General features: G+C 45.6%; 1 protein-coding gene across 3 annotated transcripts in view; it reads left to right on the plus strand.

The window, feature by feature from the left end:
- Positions 1-18,909, plus strand: part of CFAP47 (cilia and flagella associated protein 47) — a 665,273-nt gene that overhangs the window by 498,560 nt on the left and 147,804 nt on the right. For all 3 annotated transcript variants that reach the window (XM_075913261.1, XM_075913262.1, XM_075913264.1), the window contains exons 52-53: positions 977-1,152; positions 4,684-4,791. In XM_075913261.1, the coding sequence (XP_075769376.1) occupies positions 977-1,152; positions 4,684-4,791 (284 nt within the window). The remainder of the gene's footprint in view (positions 1-976; positions 1,153-4,683; positions 4,792-18,909) is intronic.

Genomic DNA, 18,909 nt, shown 5'->3' on the forward strand with positions numbered 1-18,909 from the left:
CTGCCAAATGAGCCTCTAAGCATACTTTTGCAAAGTATTATGTACTCACACAAGGTCCACTCTTCAATGTCAGCAAGGCCAAGGGTGCTTCATCTATAGCTTTTCTACCAAATCCAAAGTCCCATTTGACTCATCTTGTTTTGGGTACCATCATAAATTATTCAGTGTTAGTAGTGCCCATCATGAGCTCTGTGCATTCTAGATGTTTGAGAAAGGTTCCTGCAATGAGAGAGCTTTGCCCAAAGGCTACATCTAGACTGCTGCTTTTTATCTGAAAGGAAGAGGTTTTTCCAAAATTTGGTCCGTCTACACTGGGTCAAATTTTGGAAAACCCTCCTCCTTCGGAAGAGCCCTTCTTCCTTGTGATATGAGGAAGACAGGACTTGTGGAAGAGCAGATGTGTTCCCTGGACGCAGTGGAGTTTTTCCAGGATACCACTGGTATCCTGGAAAAACTCCGCAGTCTAGACATAGCCAAAGAGTTCACAGTTGAAAGACAGACAAGAAAATAAGGGTTAAAGAAGGGAGACAGCAAAATGTGTTTGAAATTTTAGTTTTTTACCATGTAAAGCATTATCATGGGATTTAAAAATGAAGAGGGAGGAGCCTTGCAGAAACCTTGCAAGTGACCTTGAGAGCTCACTTGGGGGCTCCACTAGCTTTCCCTGCAATGATAGGATGTTGGTCTGGCTTTATGATGTAAGACAAGCATTAGTGGACTATATTGGTGGGAAGGATTGGCAGGGGAACTGGATAATCCCTGATTGATTACTACTGTAGTTGGAACAAGAAATGGCTTATGGTTGGGAGATTGGCTACAGATACCTCTTGCTGCACTTTATGTTAATTTATTGTAAAATTAAATTTGACCTATGTGCCATTCAATTCAGTTAATGTAGAAACATCTTCCTTATGTCAACTTTGACAAACTTTTTTGACAGCAAAAGTCCTATAATTCATTCATTTTGTGTTTCTAGGATATCACTGGCATTGAAATTCCCATCACTAATCCTACACACGAAACTCTACAGTTAGATGTCGTGTTAATGGGTGCTGCACTTAGTGGTGAAACAACTCTTGTTCTTCAGCCAGAAGAAACTCTTTCCTATGAAGTTCATTATTCCCCAGCTAGTACTGGCACTTCAGAAGGCAGGTAAGATAGAGCGTGTTCACACTTATATGTGCTTGATATTATTTTGTAAAAATTCTGTCACTAGCCTCGACTTCTTAACCCTAGAATAACTAGGAGTCCTATAGTAATAGAGATGTAGCCATGTTAGTCTGATCTTGCTGAAACAGAAGAGAGGACTATGCAACACTTTAAAGACTAACAAGATGGTTTATTAGGTGATGAGCTTTCGTCTGTATGGATTTATGCAAGTTTTTCATATGAGGAAGTGGGTCTGGCCCACGAAAGCTCGTCACCTAATAAACCATCTTGTTAGTCTTTAAAGTGCTGCATAGTCCTGTCTTTTGTTTCAAGGAGTCCTATGGCATCTTAAAGACTAACAAATTTGTTTGGACATAATCTTTCATGGGCTGGAGCTCACTTTGTCAGATGCATCAAGTGGAAACTTCAGTTTTGCAGGAATGTATACATAATCTTTGCATGTGTATTTATACCTGTCAGACCAAAGTTTCCATTTAATGCATCTGATGAAGTAGATTCCAGCCCAGGAGTGCTTATGCCCAGATAAATGAGTTAGTTTTTATGGTTCCACAGGGATCCTTGTTGTTTTTGCTGAAACATGGCTACCTCTCTGAAATCTGACTCTAGAATGTTACTTAGAAATGTTTTGTGTTCTCTGTATTACTTTTTTAACATTAGATATTTTCCACACTTTCTTTGACTAAATCTGATATCTGATAGACAGATGGCAATTATGGATGTAAAGGGTTAACTGTGGTCTGGGCAGGATGGAGCAGCGCCTGCCCACAGTGTTGTGCAGTGGGCCCTGCCTAGTCAGGATAGAGCAGCCCCCACCCGTGGCATGGTGCAACAGGTCCCTCCTGGCATGGCTGGAGCAGCCCTCACCCACAGCAGGGTGCAGTGGGCCCTGCCTGGCCCAAACAGCCCCTGCCTGTAGTGTGGCAAGCTCAACCTGGCCGGGCCCAGCGCACTGCACTGCAGGTGAGGGACTGCTCCAGCAGTTAACTTTTAAAACAGGATTTTACACCCCTAATGGCAATTCTTTGGTGGATATCAATTGAGTTATGTGTAGATTTTCTTATGATATTACTTTAATATCAGAAAATCTATCTCAAAACATGGACTGCAAGTGAATTGTTAATTTTGTCACTTAAAGGAAGTGACCTGGAGCCATCTTTCTGTAGAAAGGGAACTATACTAAAAAGAGGTGAAGAACCCTTTAGCAGTTTTTATGAAAATCTATTAGGTTAAGAATTCACCATTAGTTAAAAATGATCTTCTTAATGACTATGGAGAAGATTTAAATTATAGATGTTTCACCACATTGGAAACTCAGAGGAGTCTGTACAGTATGATAATTACCAGTGATAAGTCTAATGACTAGAGCCCTGCAAATCCTTGTATATCCGCTTTATTTCTATGGGTATCTTTATCCACAGATGTGGATGCAGATATCCATGGCTCATTTTTACAGCTACAATCACAGCTGTGGATACACAATTTTGTATCTGTGCAGGGCTCTATTGATGACCATTTGGTCTTGGTTTCACAGTTGCTGCCACTAATCATATTTCTCAGCTGAACTCCTAAAGGCAGGCTGTTGAACACTACAGACCTATACGATATTTTTTTCTTAGGGTATTGTAATTAAGCATGAGTTGGCTGAAGTTCTCATTGAAAGCTAGGACTTTCATTTCCAAACAATAGCCATTGATTATGCTGACACAGCTATAGTAATGGTTGCAGGTAGGGCCCTATCTCTATTCAGTGAACCTTGAGCTTTTATCACCAAAATAAGCAGTCTCCAAAACAGTTCAAATTGCTTTTATTGATTTTCCCAAGAATAGAATACTCCCAAATATTGTTGTGCTACTGCTTTCAGAGGCTATAATTTTATAGAAATGACCACTGTTGACATTTTAGTAAAATTACCAGGAACAAGGATACAAAGCTGAGAATGAAAATATATTTCATTTGCTGTGTCAGAATATTTTTCCAGATAACAAGATATGTGCTTTTAAATGGATAGAACTATGGAGCAGTTTTTGGCTTCAGTTAATCTGCTGCATAAAGGCCAAGGTGGCATGTGCAAAGGTTGTATAACTATTGCACTGCCTGATTCTGTCGTTGCTCTGTTGCAAAGCTGGCCTTCTTGTGTCATAGTAGAGCAACCTGAGGTGTGCCCTACATTTAATCGCTGACAAATATCTCTGGGGATTTGAATTTGTTGTCAGGAATTGGCATGGCCAGGTACATCCAGGCTAGTACCTCTTTCTGTGCAACTGGGAGGAAAGGGCTGAAAAATCCATTATGGTGACTGTGCTATTACCTTTACACTTGGGTGATCTTTTAAAGCCAGTTTATGCCAGGGAAGTGGCACCAGTAAACGGTCTGGTTCATAGCTCCTATAAAGGCATAAAGCAGAACTCGTATCTCTTTTTAAATCAGAAGATGATCCTTCATGCAGCTCAGGTTTACATATTGTATTTTTAAATATTTTGGAATGGTTTAACATGTTTACTGTAATTTTATTTAACTTTATTGTGATTCTCCTGGTCACAAAATGAGAAATAGGAAAATCTATAGTTAGAATGAATGTGTTAAAATGCCTTCCGCAAAAATATACTACAATAAGTATCTCAAATATCAATAAATTACTTTCAGTCCTGAAAAGACTTGATGGTAGAATAATGAATATGCCATTAAAACATATCCATTTATCATGTTCTTATATATACATGTCAATTTTGATCTGTTAGTTTTTAAAAGTATTTTCCTTTTTAAAATGGAGTAATCTAAAATGATTATTTTTAAATTATGTAGCAGGCCCCCAAAGATCTAGTTACAAACTGCCATGATATTTGAATTACATTATTTTTTCCCTATAAGTTAAAGTAGGAGATGTATTCTAGTTTTTTCTGCTTTTATTGCAAAAAGCTGCAATTTTTCAACTGAAGAGTTAAAAGAAGATTAATCCTGTTGCTTGCCCATGGGTTTCTATAAAGATCACTTCATTTGTGATGGGTGTACGCAGTTACTACAGCTTGAACCTCTGTGGTCCGACACTCTCAGGATCTGAATGGTGCTGAACCAGAGAATTTGCTGTACCATGGGAGGTCAATATTGTTTAGCCACATTACCAACACTTCCATTGCTTATTGGGTTTTTAGAAGACATTTAGGAGTAAATTAGAGCTAAATAACAGCATAGAACACTGAGAGCCAAGACTGGTGGCTGTAAGCAAACTTTATGGGACCCCACAAAATATGGCCACACCTATGATAAGTGGACATCCATCTAACTAAAATCATGCCAGACTATATATGTTGCTGGACCAGAGAGTGCTGGACTAGAAAGATTCAACCAGTACTATATGTATGGAGGTATTTAGGTCTCTTAGTGGAAAATTCTACTAGCTAACAAAGGAGTCATTTCATTGAACTCATTTTTTCTTGAAATTCTATTTTCTGCTTTTATCAATTTGAGTATTATACAAAATGACATCTCAGAGCTCGTTTATATCTCTCTCTTCAGTGTCATATTCCTGTCGGAGATGGTTGGAGAGTTTTGGTATTCCCTGAAGCTGACTTCAGAGAAACCATTGCCAACTACATTGCCTGAAATAGAATGTGAGCTTGGAAAGTAAGTATAGCATTATCCTTTAATTTGTTCCTTGAAATCAATATATAATATAAAACATACAAACAAGTATGCATTATGGAACTTTGGCAAATTACATTTCAATCCAGTAATACACATGTACATGTACTCTTGTCTTATTATTTATGTTACCATAGCACCTAGCTGCCTTAGTAATAAGAGCCCAGCTTGTATAATCCGAATTTTCACAAATTGTGTCATTAATATAATACATATTGAATTCTATTTGTAGAATGGTAATTTAATTGGAATTAAAATAATAAAGGTCCATATATTTTTTTCTCTTAATCAGCTGAAGAATTTAGTAGCAATTTATCGATACAGTGACCTTTTTTAACTTAAATTTAATTTAGTAGGTTTGAATTAAGCTACCATGTATTCAGCTCCTGTTGCTACGGTTTGAAGCTCAACAGAATGAAAATCATGTCTGCTGCTTTTTGCAGTTTAGCAGACTCCAGGAACGCTAAAAGATCAAAAATAGTGACTGCAGACACAACCACAAGTACAAAGTTTTATTTGTACTACAAGGTTTATTGAAGCGACAAATAAAGTTAAAAATCGCCTTGCATATATATGAATCCTTCAAAAACCCATGCAATTCCTTCTTATACTCATATCCCCAAAGATGTTCTAGGGTCGATGTGGTCTTCCCACTTTTACCCAATCAAGGAACTTCTTTTACTTTGTTGTTTTGCCCATGCCTCATATCTTATACAAATATTCCCCAGTTTTTCTTAGGTTGATTCTCATTTCCTTTTATCTTGATTAGCATCTATTCACTACATGCATCCATGGAAACCTGCAGTCAAAGCAAGACATTCCATGATGTTACAATTAGGTATCCTGTGGTCTTGGACAGTACATTGCGGTATGTTGCAGTCTTTTTCTGTAACATCACCTATTGGCCCATCTTTTACAGTAAACTTGGAACCTTATGGTCAGAGAGTTATTACTAGGTCACCCACACGTGTGAAGCTTTCTTAAGCTTATGGCCTAGTATGGCTAAGCTAAAATCTTCAAAGCCTCAGTCTGTAGGTTTGGCATTGCTGTGTTTTACTTATATACCTAATGCACAGACATCACTCCTAAATACTTGTCAACCTTATATTACTATAATCCTACAATTTAAATCTATTTACCCTATATTGGTGATATATAAAATAGCATGTGAGTTGACCATAACATCGAATAACTCAATGATAAATCGATAATAAAATGAACTAATTGGCTATAATATTATAGAATTAAACAAGTTGTCTTGAATACTCTATTAAAACGTAGCATTATCTGTTAAATTTTATTGAATTTTTCTTCCCTAAACATAGACCTTCTCTAGTGGCCCACTTTATAAATGGTGAATACTGCTTCCTGCCTTCTCATCTCCAAAGGTGTGAAATAGTAGAACTTCTTTTCTGCAGAGCTTAAAAGTGTATATGACAGAACTCTGATACTGTTTAGGTGGTGCATCTCCATAGAATGTATGTAGTAGTGATCCTCTTGTCTTGTTCTTCCTATGAAATTTTGCCTTACGTTCCCACAATGTAATTTGACACTCAAGACATACATGCAACTTTTTTCACAAGTTTTCAGCACCCACTGTTGGGGCCAAATGATCAACAGTGCTCAGCACCTAGTAGCTCTCTTTAGGAAAGGAACTGTTGGGTATTGAATATTTTCAAAAACCTGGATTACTATTTTAATGTTTTTATTTTATCTTCAGCTGTGTCAAATATGTGATTAGTGATGTATGTGTTGAAAGAATTAATAATAACTTAAGATTCAAGGTTAATAATAGTAATTTAAGGGTAAAGTGAAATTTTGTCTCTCCACATTGGTAAATGGATAGATGAACTGATAGGACATAAAATATATGTGTAAAATTCTATAACTGCCCCTTTCCATATCTTATAATACATAAATGTTTGAATGTTTTTGAATAATGTTGAAAAACATGCTTTAGAAACTTTTCAGTTTACAAACTATGTATGAGTTGCAGCAGATGGGATTAATATGGCTGAAAATAGTCTTTACAGTTGTGCTTTGATAGGATAAAATTGCAAAATCTGTACACTCTCAGCTTTCAGATCTAAAGATTATCACCAATCAAGATCAAATATAAATCTTCTTTCTAGGTATAGACTTGCCCAATTAGGTATAGGGTAAGGAGTTTATGCGCTTTCACATGAAACATCTGGCATTGACAACTGTTTCACACTAGTGTACATGGACAATTGGTCTGCTTCCCTGTGGCAATTCCTAATTTTGTATGCATTATAAAAGTGTACGTTGGAGAAGATTAGTGTTGTTAATACAACAAATGCCTGTCTGAAATATTATTTGAAATTCGTGATGACTGGAGATTCTGCCTTCAGATGAAATTTTATGTAACTTTACTAGTAAATGTATGTGATTCTAGTCCCTTCACACTAATAGATGAACACGGATAATGAGAATTCCTGTAGCACCTGAGAGACTAACACATTTCTGAGGTCAGAAGCTTTTGTGGGTAAAGCCCACTTGATCAGATGAGTTGGAGTGGAAATTACGGAATCTGGGGTATATATAATAGCAAAAGAAGTTATGTGTCAATTCTAGTGCCAGTGTTAATTAAGTTAATTAAATCTGGGTAGGTATGTGTCTGCATTCACATCTGCATATGACACTCACACAGCATAGGAGAAAACATAAGAAGAGTGGTGAAGGTACTGACATTATAAATAAAGTAAAAGCAAACTAGCAGTAGCAGACATTGTATATGACATAAACTCTAACAAAATGGTCTAAAATAACTTGTAGCACCCTTCTGGACCTTCTTTCTGTGCTTTAACCTTTTTCTCTTTTTCATGATCCTGGCTTCATACTTCCCTCTATTTTCTGTTCAGCAAAGGCTCAGTTGTTTCCTGAAATTTACTACTTCCAGAAATTCTGTCCTAACCGCTCCTCATGAATAATCTGTCCATATTCTCAATTCATGATCTGCCAGTAGTATAAATTTCTCAGCATTCCTCACCTAAACCTAGACCCTCTTATCACCATATATCTACAGACATGCAGGGCTGGTATAGCAACCATAGGCACTACTCCCTTTACCATTCCCTCCCAACTGGACATAATAGAATCTGTGGGCAATGTATAGGACCTAAAACATCAGGCTCCCTAATCTGTCATGATCCAGAACAACATGGTCCCTTCCACCAACTGTCCCAGAACCCTCAAAGACACAACAGGAATTAGAGCGAGGAGCATAAGCACTCAACTGAAAGAAACACAGTGCCGCCCACTCACTTCTCATCTTCATCACCTGTTCAAAATATAACATCACTCACCCTCCCAACTATTGAGGATGATTTCAGATATTTTCAAGAGCACTTCAAAGGGGTTTTTATTAGCCATTTTGCTGGCCATTTTGTTAGCACAAACACCAGAGACCGAATATGACCTCATGGACATGCTCCGGGCATCCCCAGGGCCAAAGATAGTCCTGTCAATGGAGCCTACAAAAATAATCTGGGAGACACCTGTTACAGCCCCTCTTTTGTGTAAGAGGTCTGACAAAAAGTATCACATGCCAGCAAAAGGGCTGGAGTTCTTATTCACCCACCCCATGCCAAATAAGCACAAGAAATACATATATTCATAAATGGAAACATTTATACACTTGGTGCCAGGATAAACATATCTTTCCAGAGTTAGCCCCAATACAGAGAATCCTTATATTCTGGGTCTTAAAAATGGGCTATGTATAAGATGCATCAATGCATCAGAGTACATTTGGCTGCCATCACCTCCTTCCACAACATTGCAGTAGGATCTCAGAATGGGATAAGTGTTTTCTTTGGATTTAAGGAAGCATTCTGTCATTGGATGAGAAAAGATAGTGACTCTAACCACCTTGTTCTAAACACCTTGTTAATATATAAATATAATATAATATAATAACAAGGTGGTTAGAGTCACTATCTTTTCTCATCCAATGACAGAACACTTCCTTAAATCCAAAGAAAACACTTATCCCATTCTGATATCCTATTGCCATGTTCTGTGTGGTCTGTTGGGAAAACTATTTGAAACCATTGCAACTTGCTAGTCAGTGTACTTATCAATTAAAGTGGCTTTCCTTGTTGCCATTATGTCCACAAGATTAGTGGGAGAATTAGGTAGCTTGATAGTACACCCCCTTTTATATTACATTCTTTAAGGATAAAGTATTCCTATAAGTTTTCCCTAAGTTCATACCCAGGATTGCATCCACTTTTCATTTAAAACAGTCCATTTCCTTACCTATATTATTCCTGAAGCCACATGCTGACAGGAGGGAGACCTCACTTGACATCCTAGATGTTCGCAGAGTGCTACCTTTCTACAAAGAAAGAACAAAAACATTCAGAAAGTCATCTTGGGTATTCATTTCCATAATAGAGCATTTAAAGGACATCTCAAACAATCTCAAAACAGAGATTATTCAAATGGGTATCTGAATGTAGCCATTTATACTGCTAAACACCAATCTGCAGCTCTCAGGCTATGTCTACACTACAGAGTTTTTTTGGAAAAACAGCTGTTTTTCCTAAAAAACTTCACTTACGTCCACACTGCAGTCGTGGTTTTTTTTTAAATTGAAAGAACAGAGGGGTTTTTCAGACATTGGTAAACCTCTTTCTATGAAGAAGAAGCCATTTTCCGAAAGAACTCTTTCAGAAAAAGGCGTGTGTGGATGGGGAAGAGGAAGTTCTTTCAAAAGAAGAGGAAAGAGGAAAAAGCAGAGGTGCCCTGGTGGCCACTCCATCCATAGTAATCACAGCTTAAATGCAAGATAGCATCTATTAAGTATGGACACTATCTTTCGAAAAAGCAGATCACTTTTTCAATGATCTTTGGCAGTGTGGAAGTTTTTCGGAAGAAGTTTTTTCGGAAGATCTCTTCCAGAAAAGCTTCTTCCGAAAGAAGCCTGCAGTCTAGATGTAGCCTCACTGGGAGTTTTAGTACTCCCAACCAGATCATTACTAATGTGTGTTGCTTTTCTCAATAGGGTACCTATCACTGACATTTGCAAAGAAGCTACCTGGGCATCAGCCTATACCTTCACTAAACACTATCGTTCAGAATTACACTCAGAAGCAGATGCTCAGTTTAAACTCATGGTGTTATCCACCATCGGTAAACCAACTCTGAAGGCCCTCCTCTCCACTGAGGGACATTGGTCAACAGTCAATCCAGTGGAGCACCCACAAGGACACTCACCTTGTGCAGTAACTGAGGTTTTTCAAGATGGTTGTCCTTGTGGGTGCTTCACTGTCCTTCCTTCTCCCCTCTACTTTGGAGTTTCACACCAATTTGCTGGGGGTAGAGAAGGAACTGCAGTACGGTCGGCTGAAGATAGCTATGTAATTGCTTTGATTGGTGTGAGACAGCTACAGCTTGTGTGTGGCCCAACCAGGAACTGCTACAGGTTGGACCTTCCTGGTCCAGCCCCCCTTGGGACCTGACCAGTCCCAGATGAGGGATTTTGCCAGACCAGGGAAGGTCATTTCTGCTCTGCCCCCGCTCCAGCCACCGGACTCCCCTAGCCATGGTCTTACTGCCAACTTCCCAGCCAGCTTTCCCCTGCCACCAGCCCCTCAGTGCAGGGCTCTCAGCCCCACCATGGCAGCCCTGCCATTGCAAGCACAGCCCCGCTGCTGGGCTCCCAGTTACTCAGGGCAGACTCCTGCTGAGGTCCAGCTGTGCTGCCAGGCTGAGTGGCAGCCGGGATATTGGGCTCTTTGCTGCTTTGCTAGGCAGCCCAATGTTTGGAGTCCTGGCCCCATGGGGAAGCTCTGCTGCCTCCTAGATGCCAGGCTCCCAGTTGTGCTGCCAGGCTCCCCACTTGCCTCCTGGTCTTTCTGGGTAGTTTTGCCACCAGGCAGCAGCCCCACTGCTGGGCTCCAGCCCTGCTGCTGGGCTCCAGCCCCACTGCCAGCCCCTCCCTTAGTATCGCCACTGGGCAGAGAGTCTTGGTTAAGAGAGGTTCACCCTATACTAGAAATTTCTGATTACAAGTGCAGTGTTCCAAGACACCTAAAATGGACCATCTGCACAGACACCATCTTGAAGAGCCTCAGTTATTGCACAAAGTGGGTAATCTCTTCAGATGGCTGCATTCAGAAGTAAAGCAGTATAAAAGTTTAGAGTCTATGGGTATGTCTACACTAGCTCGTTAGTTTGAGCTAGTTTAGGCAAATGAGGGCAACCGGAATTGCAAATGAAGCCCAGGATTTATATATCATTTGCATGTTCCCGGGCACCACCATTTTTAAATCCCCCTTAGTCCGAACTAACTGCCTGCAGCTAGACGCGGCAGTTAAACGTTAATTTGAACTAACTCCTTAGTTTGAATTAACTGTTACTCAGAGGAGTAACTCCTTAGTTCAAATTAACGTTTAACTGCCGTGTCTAGCCGTGGGCAGTTAGTTCGGACTAAGGGGGATTTAAAAATGGCAGTGCCCGGGAACATGCAAATGAAGCCCGGGATATTTAAATCCCAGGCTTCATTTGCCACTCAGGTTGCCCTCATTTGCCTACCTAGCTCGAACTAACAAGCTAGTGTAGACATACCCTACAAGTCCATCCAGTCCTACTTCTTGTTCAGCCAGATGCTAAGACAAACCAGTTTGTTTATATTTACAGGGGACTAGAAGGTGGTGCCCCCTGCTTGCTATGCTCACCAATGCCCCTCTCTGGGGGCAGACACCCCTGGCTCCCCTCCCTCCCAAGGCATGGCCAGCCCCAGCTCTTCCCCTCAAGCTGGTGGGGGTTGCACTGGGCTGAGGCCATGGCTGGCCCAGTTCTCCTTAGGGCTGAGGCTTCCACCCAGCCCCCAGATCTTCAGGGAGACTGGGGAAGCCATCAGGCTGCCACCCTGCCCCAGCACCAGGCAGGCCGAGCCCCTCAGCAGAAGTAAGGAAGGGAGGGAGGAGGCCAGGTAGCTGACGGGGGAGGAGCTGCAGGACCCAGAGTGACATGATGATGTCATTCTGTTGTCCTGCAGGAAATTTTTTTTATACATATAGAAAGATAATGCTATCCACTTCTTATGTACAATGCCATCTGAAAGTGAGAACAGATGTTTACATGGCACTGTTGTAGCTGGCATCGCAGATTTTAACACTGAGAGGGAGGAAAACGAAGTAAGAAAGGATATAGCTGGGGGTAGGAGAATGAACATGAGGAAGGGTGGGGTGGATACTAGTCTAATAGGTCATATTGGAGGTATAACGTCCGTGCCAAATTGGGTAAAGAATGTGAATGAAGCCAAACAGCAAAAATTAAGATGTTTGTATACCAGTGCGAGGAGCCTAGGTAACAAAAAGGAGGAACTAGAGTTATTGGTCCAGGAAGTGAAACCAGATATTATAGGAATAACAGAAACATGGTGGAATACTAGGCATGACTGGAGTACAGGTATTGAAGGGGATGTGCTGTTTAGGAAAGACAGAAATAAGGGTAAAGGTGGTGGAGTCGCATTGTATATCAAAGATATCAAAGGTGGGAGGTAGATTGTAAAGAAATAAAAAGTGATGGAATGGAGAAGACAGAGTCCGTTTGGGCAAAAATCACATTGGGGAAGAAAACTATCAGATTCTCCCCTGGGATAGTGCTTGGGGTGTGTTATAGACCACCAGGATCCAATTTGGACATGGATAGAGACCTCTTTCATGTTTTTAATGAAGTAAATACTCATGGAAACTGCGTAATCATGGGAGATTTCAACTTTCCAGATATAGACTGGAGAACAAGTGCTAGTAATAATAATAGGGCTCAGGTTTTCCTAGATGTGATAGCTGATGAATTCCTTCATCAAGTAGTTGCTGAACAAACAAGGGGGGATGCTATTTTAGATTTGGTTTTGGTGAGTAGCGAGGACCTCATAGATGAAATGGTTGTAGGAGACAACCTTGGCTCGAGTGATTATGAGCTAATTCAATTTAAATTAAATGGGAGGATAAACAAAAATAAATCTGAGACTAGGGTTTTTGATTTCAAAAGAGCTAACTTTAGTAAATTAAGGAAATTACAGTAAACTTCCGATAATCCGGCACCTTTAGGACCCAGGGGGTGCCGGATTATCAGATATGCCGGACTATCAGAAGGGGGGCTATGAGGGGTCTGGGGTGGGGTGGGGGAATGCTACCCCAGACCCCCTCATAGCCCTCCTTTCTGATAGTCCGGCTCTGCCCCAGGAGTCCCCGATTCAGCCGCTGCTGGTCAGTTTCAGCAGCGGCTGAATCGGGGGCGCCTGCAGCAGAGCAGCTGGGGTGCTGCTGGGTTGGTCCGGTAGCGCCGACCCTTGGCGCAGTGAGACCAACCCGTCAGCACCCCAGCTCCTCTTGGGGACACCTGGGGCAGAGCAGCTGTGATGCTGACGGGTTGGTCCCGCAGCGCGCTACTGGACCAACCCAGCAGCACCCCAGCTGCTCTACCCCAGGTGTCCCCAAGTCAGCTGCTGCTGAAACTTACCAGCGGCTGACTCCAGAAAGCCAGAGGCAGAGCTGCTCTGCCCCAGGCTTCCTGGAGTCAGCCCTGGTCAGTTTTAGCAGCGGCTGAATCGGGATGCCTGGGACAGAGCAGCTGGGGCGCTGCTGGGTTGCTCTGGTAGTGCCAAACCTCGGCGCTGCAGGGACCAACCCAGCAGCACCCCAGATGCTCTGTCCCAGGTGTACCCAAGTCAGCTGCTGCTGAAACTGACCAGCGGCTGATTCCAGGAAGCTGGGGCAGAGCGGCTCTGTCTCGGGCTTCCTGGAGTCAGCCGCTGGTCAATTTCAGCAGCAGCTGAATCCGGGACAGCTGGGGTGCTGCTGGGTTGGTCCCGCAGCCCCGAGGGGCAGCGCTACTGGACCTACCCGGCAGCACTCCAGCTGTTCTGCCCCCTGCTTCCCAGATTCAGCGCTGGTCAGTTTTAGCAGCGGCTGAATCGGGGAAGCTGGGGGCAGAGCAGCTCCAATGGTCCAGCTGCCTGGAGCACTTCCGGGTTCCTGATGGTGCCGGACCATCAGGAGTGCCGGACCGTCAGATGCCGGACCATCGGAGTTTTACTGTAGTTAGGGAAGTGGATTGGACTAAAAAAATTATGGATCTTAAAGTGGAGGAGGCCTGGAATTATTTTAAGTTAAAGTTGCAGAAGCTGTCAGAAGCCTGTGTCCCTAGAAAAGGGAAAAAAATTATAGGCAGGTGTGTTAGACCAAGCTGGATGAGCAAGCATCTGGGGGTATGTCTACACTACAGCGCTAATTCGAACTAACTTAGTTCGAATTAGTTAATTCGAACTAAGCTAATTCGAACTAGCGCATCTAGAACTAAAAACTAGTTCGAATTAGCGTTTTGCTAATTCGAACTAGCGCGTCCACACTGATTGGACGCAGGGGGGCATTTAAGGGCAGCTGAAACAGGTTCTGGCAGGGCATCAGGTCAGTAGTTGCTTTGTGTGGCTGCTGTCTGAGGCTATCTGAGGCTCGAGCTTAAAGGGACCCCCCCTTGACAGCCGGTTCTCAGCTTTTCCTGCTTCCTTGCCAACCTCGCTGAGGGACAGCAAAGCGTTGGTCTCTGTGCCCGTCTGTGTCGGTGCTTCCCTTCGGGGGGGCCGCCGCAGGTGGCAACATGGAGCCACAGCTCGCCCTGCACCTTCTGGTGCACTTTCTGGACTTGCTGCTGCAAGGCTGCCACCAATGGCTCGAGGCTGCCTGGCACCACCTGGTGCACGTCAGCCCCCTGACTCTCTGCCTGGCTGCCCTGGGGGCCGTGGAGGAGCCACGGCGGCGCCCCAGCACCGGCGTGCCCCGCCGCGTCTGGCGTCTGGACACCAGCACCAACTGGTGGGACCGCATCGTCCTGGAGTGCTGGGAGGACCGACAGTGGACCCAGAACTTCAGGATGAGGAGGGACACCTTCCTGGAGCTCTGCGAGTGGCTCGCCCCTGCCCTGCGCAGAAGGGACACTCGCATGAGGCCCGCCATCCCCCTCCAGAAGCGTGTGGCCATCGCCCTCCGGAAGCTCTCCACGCCGGAGAGCTACCGATCCATCGGGAAGCAGTTCGGCGTGGGGAGATCCACTGTCGGAGCAGTGCTCATGCAGGTATGGCACTTGTCGGCCACCGAGCCGGAGGGGAGGGGGGCTGCGAGGAGGGGATGGGCCGCCCCAGGGACAAAGGGGGGGCGGGAGGAGGCGAAAGCGTCCTGCACCGGAGGGGTCGGTCTGTCCCGGCTGTACTACACGCCGCCAGGGGGGTTGCTACCGGGAGTGGGGCGTGGGGCACTGCCAGGGCACGAACGCTCCCAGCCACCCGGGTGCCCCACTGATTGGCGCTTTGCTTTGTCTCTCTCCGCAGGTGGTCAAGGCCATCAACCAGGTGCTGCTCCGCAGGGTGGTCCGCCTCGCCGACCCAGACGCCGTCATCCGGGGATTCGGCGCCCTCGGCTTCCCCAACTGCGGGGGGGCCATCGACGGGACACACCTCCCCATCCGTGCCCCGGAACACCAGGCGTCCCAGTACGTCAACCGCAAGGGGTACTTCTCCGTGATCCTGCAGGCCATGTGTGACCACCGGGGCCAGTTCACGGACATTAATGTGGGCTGGTCCGGCAAAGCACACGACGCCCGGGTGTACCGCAACTCCTCCGTGTGCCAGTGGCTGCAGGCCGGGACCTTCTTCCCCGACTGCCACATCAGGGTCGGGGACGTGGACATGCCCGTGTGCCTGGTGGAGGATGCCACCTACCCACTGCAGCCCTGGCTCATGAAGCCCTACACGGGGCACCTCAATCCCTCCCGCCAGGCCTTCAATGCCAGGCTGACCAGGGCCCGCATTGTGGTGGAGGGGGCCTTCGGGCGACTGAAAGCCCGCTTTCGATGGCTCCTCACCCATCTGGACCTGGCCGAGCACAACATCCCTCCCGTGGTGGCAGCATGTTGTGTGCTCCACAGTTTGTGTGAGCGGAAGGGGGAGGCTTTCCTGCCAGCCTGGATGGCTGAGGCTGACCACATGGCTGGACACTACGGTCAGCCCTGCACCGCCGCCATCCGGGAAGCCCAGCGGGTGGCCGTCCGGATCCGGGAAGCCCTGCGGGAGAGCTTCCTGGTGGAGGAGGAGGACTGACCTCTCCCTGCATGCCCCACTGGGGCCTTCTTCCACCCTACCCCCCTTCCCCTTTCCCCTCCCTACCTACTGTAAAATAAAGACACCTGTTTTTGAAACAAAAATGTCTGTTTATTTCACAGAACTGGGTGCGGGAAGGGAGGAATGAGGGTTGGAGAGGGGAGGGGGAAACCTTGGATGAGGGAGCTGGAAGGGGAGGGAACGGAGGAAGGGAAAGGAAAGCTCAGTGGTGGGAGTCCGGCTGCCTCTCCTGTCTCGCCACACTGCGGGTCCGGGGGCGTCGGTGGGAAATGGTTGTGGAGGGGGGGGGCTGGAGGGACAGGGGGTGTGGAGGAAGCAGGAGCGGGAGAAGGAGGGGGAGCAGGAGGAGCAGGGGGAGGGAGCAGGGGGAGGAGGAAATGGGAAGTGGTCGAGCAGGCTCTGGAGGTGGCCTCGCAGGGCACGGCCCTGCTCCTCCAGGGCCTCCAGACTCCTCCGGCGCAGCCTCAGGTCCTCCTGGACCCAGTGGTCCTGGGTGCGGAGCTGGTGGTCCATGAACCGGAGGTGCCGCCTTTGGTACTCCTCCTCATTCCTGGCTCTCCTGCTTGCCCGGGCACGGGCAGCTGCTGTAGCCAGTGTGGTGTGCCCTGCAGGCCCTGGTGCTGCAGCTGTGGTACAACAAGACCAGCGGTCAATTACCCCAGAGGCCCAGGTGTGTGAAACCCAGCTCCCCTCTGCAAGGCCAGGGCCCCTGCAGGATCCCCAGCTGCTGCTCCTTGGTGGGCAAGGCCCAGGCGCACGGTCCCGGGGCTCCCTCTCGCCCCAACCCCCCGTACACATAAGGGGAACACGATGGTATTCACAGGTGGACACCTCCCCGGCCTCGGACGACACAGGCGAGCGGCTCTGTGGGGTGCCTTGGGGGTCCCGGGTCCCAGGCAGGCTGGCGGCAGGCTCCTGGCTCTCAGAGCCCTCTTCCTCCTCCTCCATCTCCTGGAGCGGTCCTTCTGCCCCGGGGTCTATCACGTCCCGGGGGGCAGGGACGGCATGAGCCTCCAGGAGGCGGTCCAGGGCGTGGAAGTGGGGGCATGCCTCCGGGTCGGCCCCTGGCTGGCAGGCCCGGGAGTAGGACTGCCGCAGGTCTTTGATTTTGCAGCGCACCTGCTCCCAGCTGCGCTGGTGGCCCCTGGCGGCCAGGCTGGCAGCCATGCGGCCGTAGACTGCCGCGTTCCTGTGGCTAGTGCGGAGATCGTGGACATTGGAGGCTTCCCCCCAAACCTCGATGAGGTCCACGATCTCCGCACTTGACCAAGCGGGCGCCCGCCTTTTGCGCCCCAGGGCAGGCTCCTAGGAGCCGCCAGGCTGGTCCTGGGGAGCAGTGGAGGGCTGGGTGTCCTCGGGTGGCTGGCTCATGGTGTGGCAGGTGCAGGGTCTGCTGGCACGGGTGCTGGCAGCTTTGCAACTGGCACAAACTGTGTAGCCAGCCCGTGGCCCTTTAAGGGCTCCGGGGCCAGGAGGGGGGCAATAGAGTTTCCCTGGTGTTGGCCAGAGTGGCCACCAGGGAAACCTGGGAAGCATTAGCCTCCCACTAGTTCGAATTAAGGGTCTACACAGCCCTTAATTCGAACTAGCTAGTTCGAACTAGGCTTAATCCTCGTAAAATGAGGTTTACCTATTTTGAACTAAGTGCTCCGTTAGTTCGAATTAAGTTCGAACTAACGGAGCGCTAGTGTAGCGCCTATCAAAGTTAGTTCGAACTAACGTCCGTTAGTTCGAACTAACTTTGTAGTGTAGACATACCCTCAGAGAGGTGATTAAGAAAAAGCAGAAAGCATATAAGGAGTGGAAAATGGGAGGGATTAGTAAAGAACGCTACCTTATTGAGGTTAGAGCATGTAGGGATAAAGTGAGAGAGGCTAAAAGTCAGGTAGAGTTGGACCTTGCAAAGGGAATTAAAACCAATAGTAAAAGGTTTTATAGTCATATAAATAGGAAAAAAAACAAAAAAAGAAGAAGTAGGACCGCTAATTACTAAGGATGGAGTGGAGGTTAAGGATAATCTAGGAATGGCCCAATATTTGAACAAATACTTTGCTTCAGTCTTTAATGAGGCTAATGAAGAGCTTAGGGTTAATGGTAAGTTAACAAATGGGACCAAAGATAAGGAGGTAGATATTACCATATCCGAGGTAAAAGCCAAACGTGAACAGCTTAATGGTAGTAAATCAGGCGGCCCAGATAATCTTCATCCAAGAATATTAAAGGAACTGGCACATGAACCTGCAAGTCCATTAGCAAAAATTTTTAATAAATCTCTAAACTCAGGGGTTGTACCATTTGACTGGAGAATTGCTAATATAGTTCCGATTTTTAAGAAAGGGAAAAAAAGCGACCCGGGTAACTATAGGCCTGTTAGTTTGACATCTGTAGTATGTAAGATCCTAGAAAAAATTTTGAAGAGAAAGTAGTTAGAGACATTGAGGCTAATGGCAATTGGGACAAATTACAACATGGTTTTACAAAAGGTAGATTGTGCCAAACCAACCTGATCTCCTTTTTTGAGAAAGTAACAGATTTTTTAGATAAAGGAAATGCAGTGGATCTAATCTACCTCGACTTTAGTAAGGCATTTGATACAGTACCACATGGGAATTATTGGTTAAATTGGAAAAGATAGGGATTAATATGAAAGTTGAGAGGTGGATAAGCAACTGGTTAAAGGGGAGACTACAGCGGGTCATATTGAAAGGTGAACTGTCAGGTTGGAGGAAGGTTACTAGTGGAGTTCCTCAGGGATCAGTTTTGGGGCCAGTTTTATTTAATCTTTTTATTGTTGATCTTGGCACCAAAAGTGGAAGTGTCCTAATAAAATTTGCGGATGACACAAAGTTGGGAGCTATTGCCAATTCAGAAAAGGATCGGGATAGCATACAGGAAGATCTGGATGATCTTGTAAATTGGAGTGATAGCAATAGGATGAAATTTAATAGTGA

The sequence above is a fragment of the Pelodiscus sinensis genome, chromosome 1 (genome assembly GCF_049634645.1).
Source record: "Pelodiscus sinensis isolate JC-2024 chromosome 1, ASM4963464v1, whole genome shotgun sequence".
Classification (NCBI taxonomy): domain Eukaryota; kingdom Metazoa; phylum Chordata; order Testudines; family Trionychidae; genus Pelodiscus; species Pelodiscus sinensis.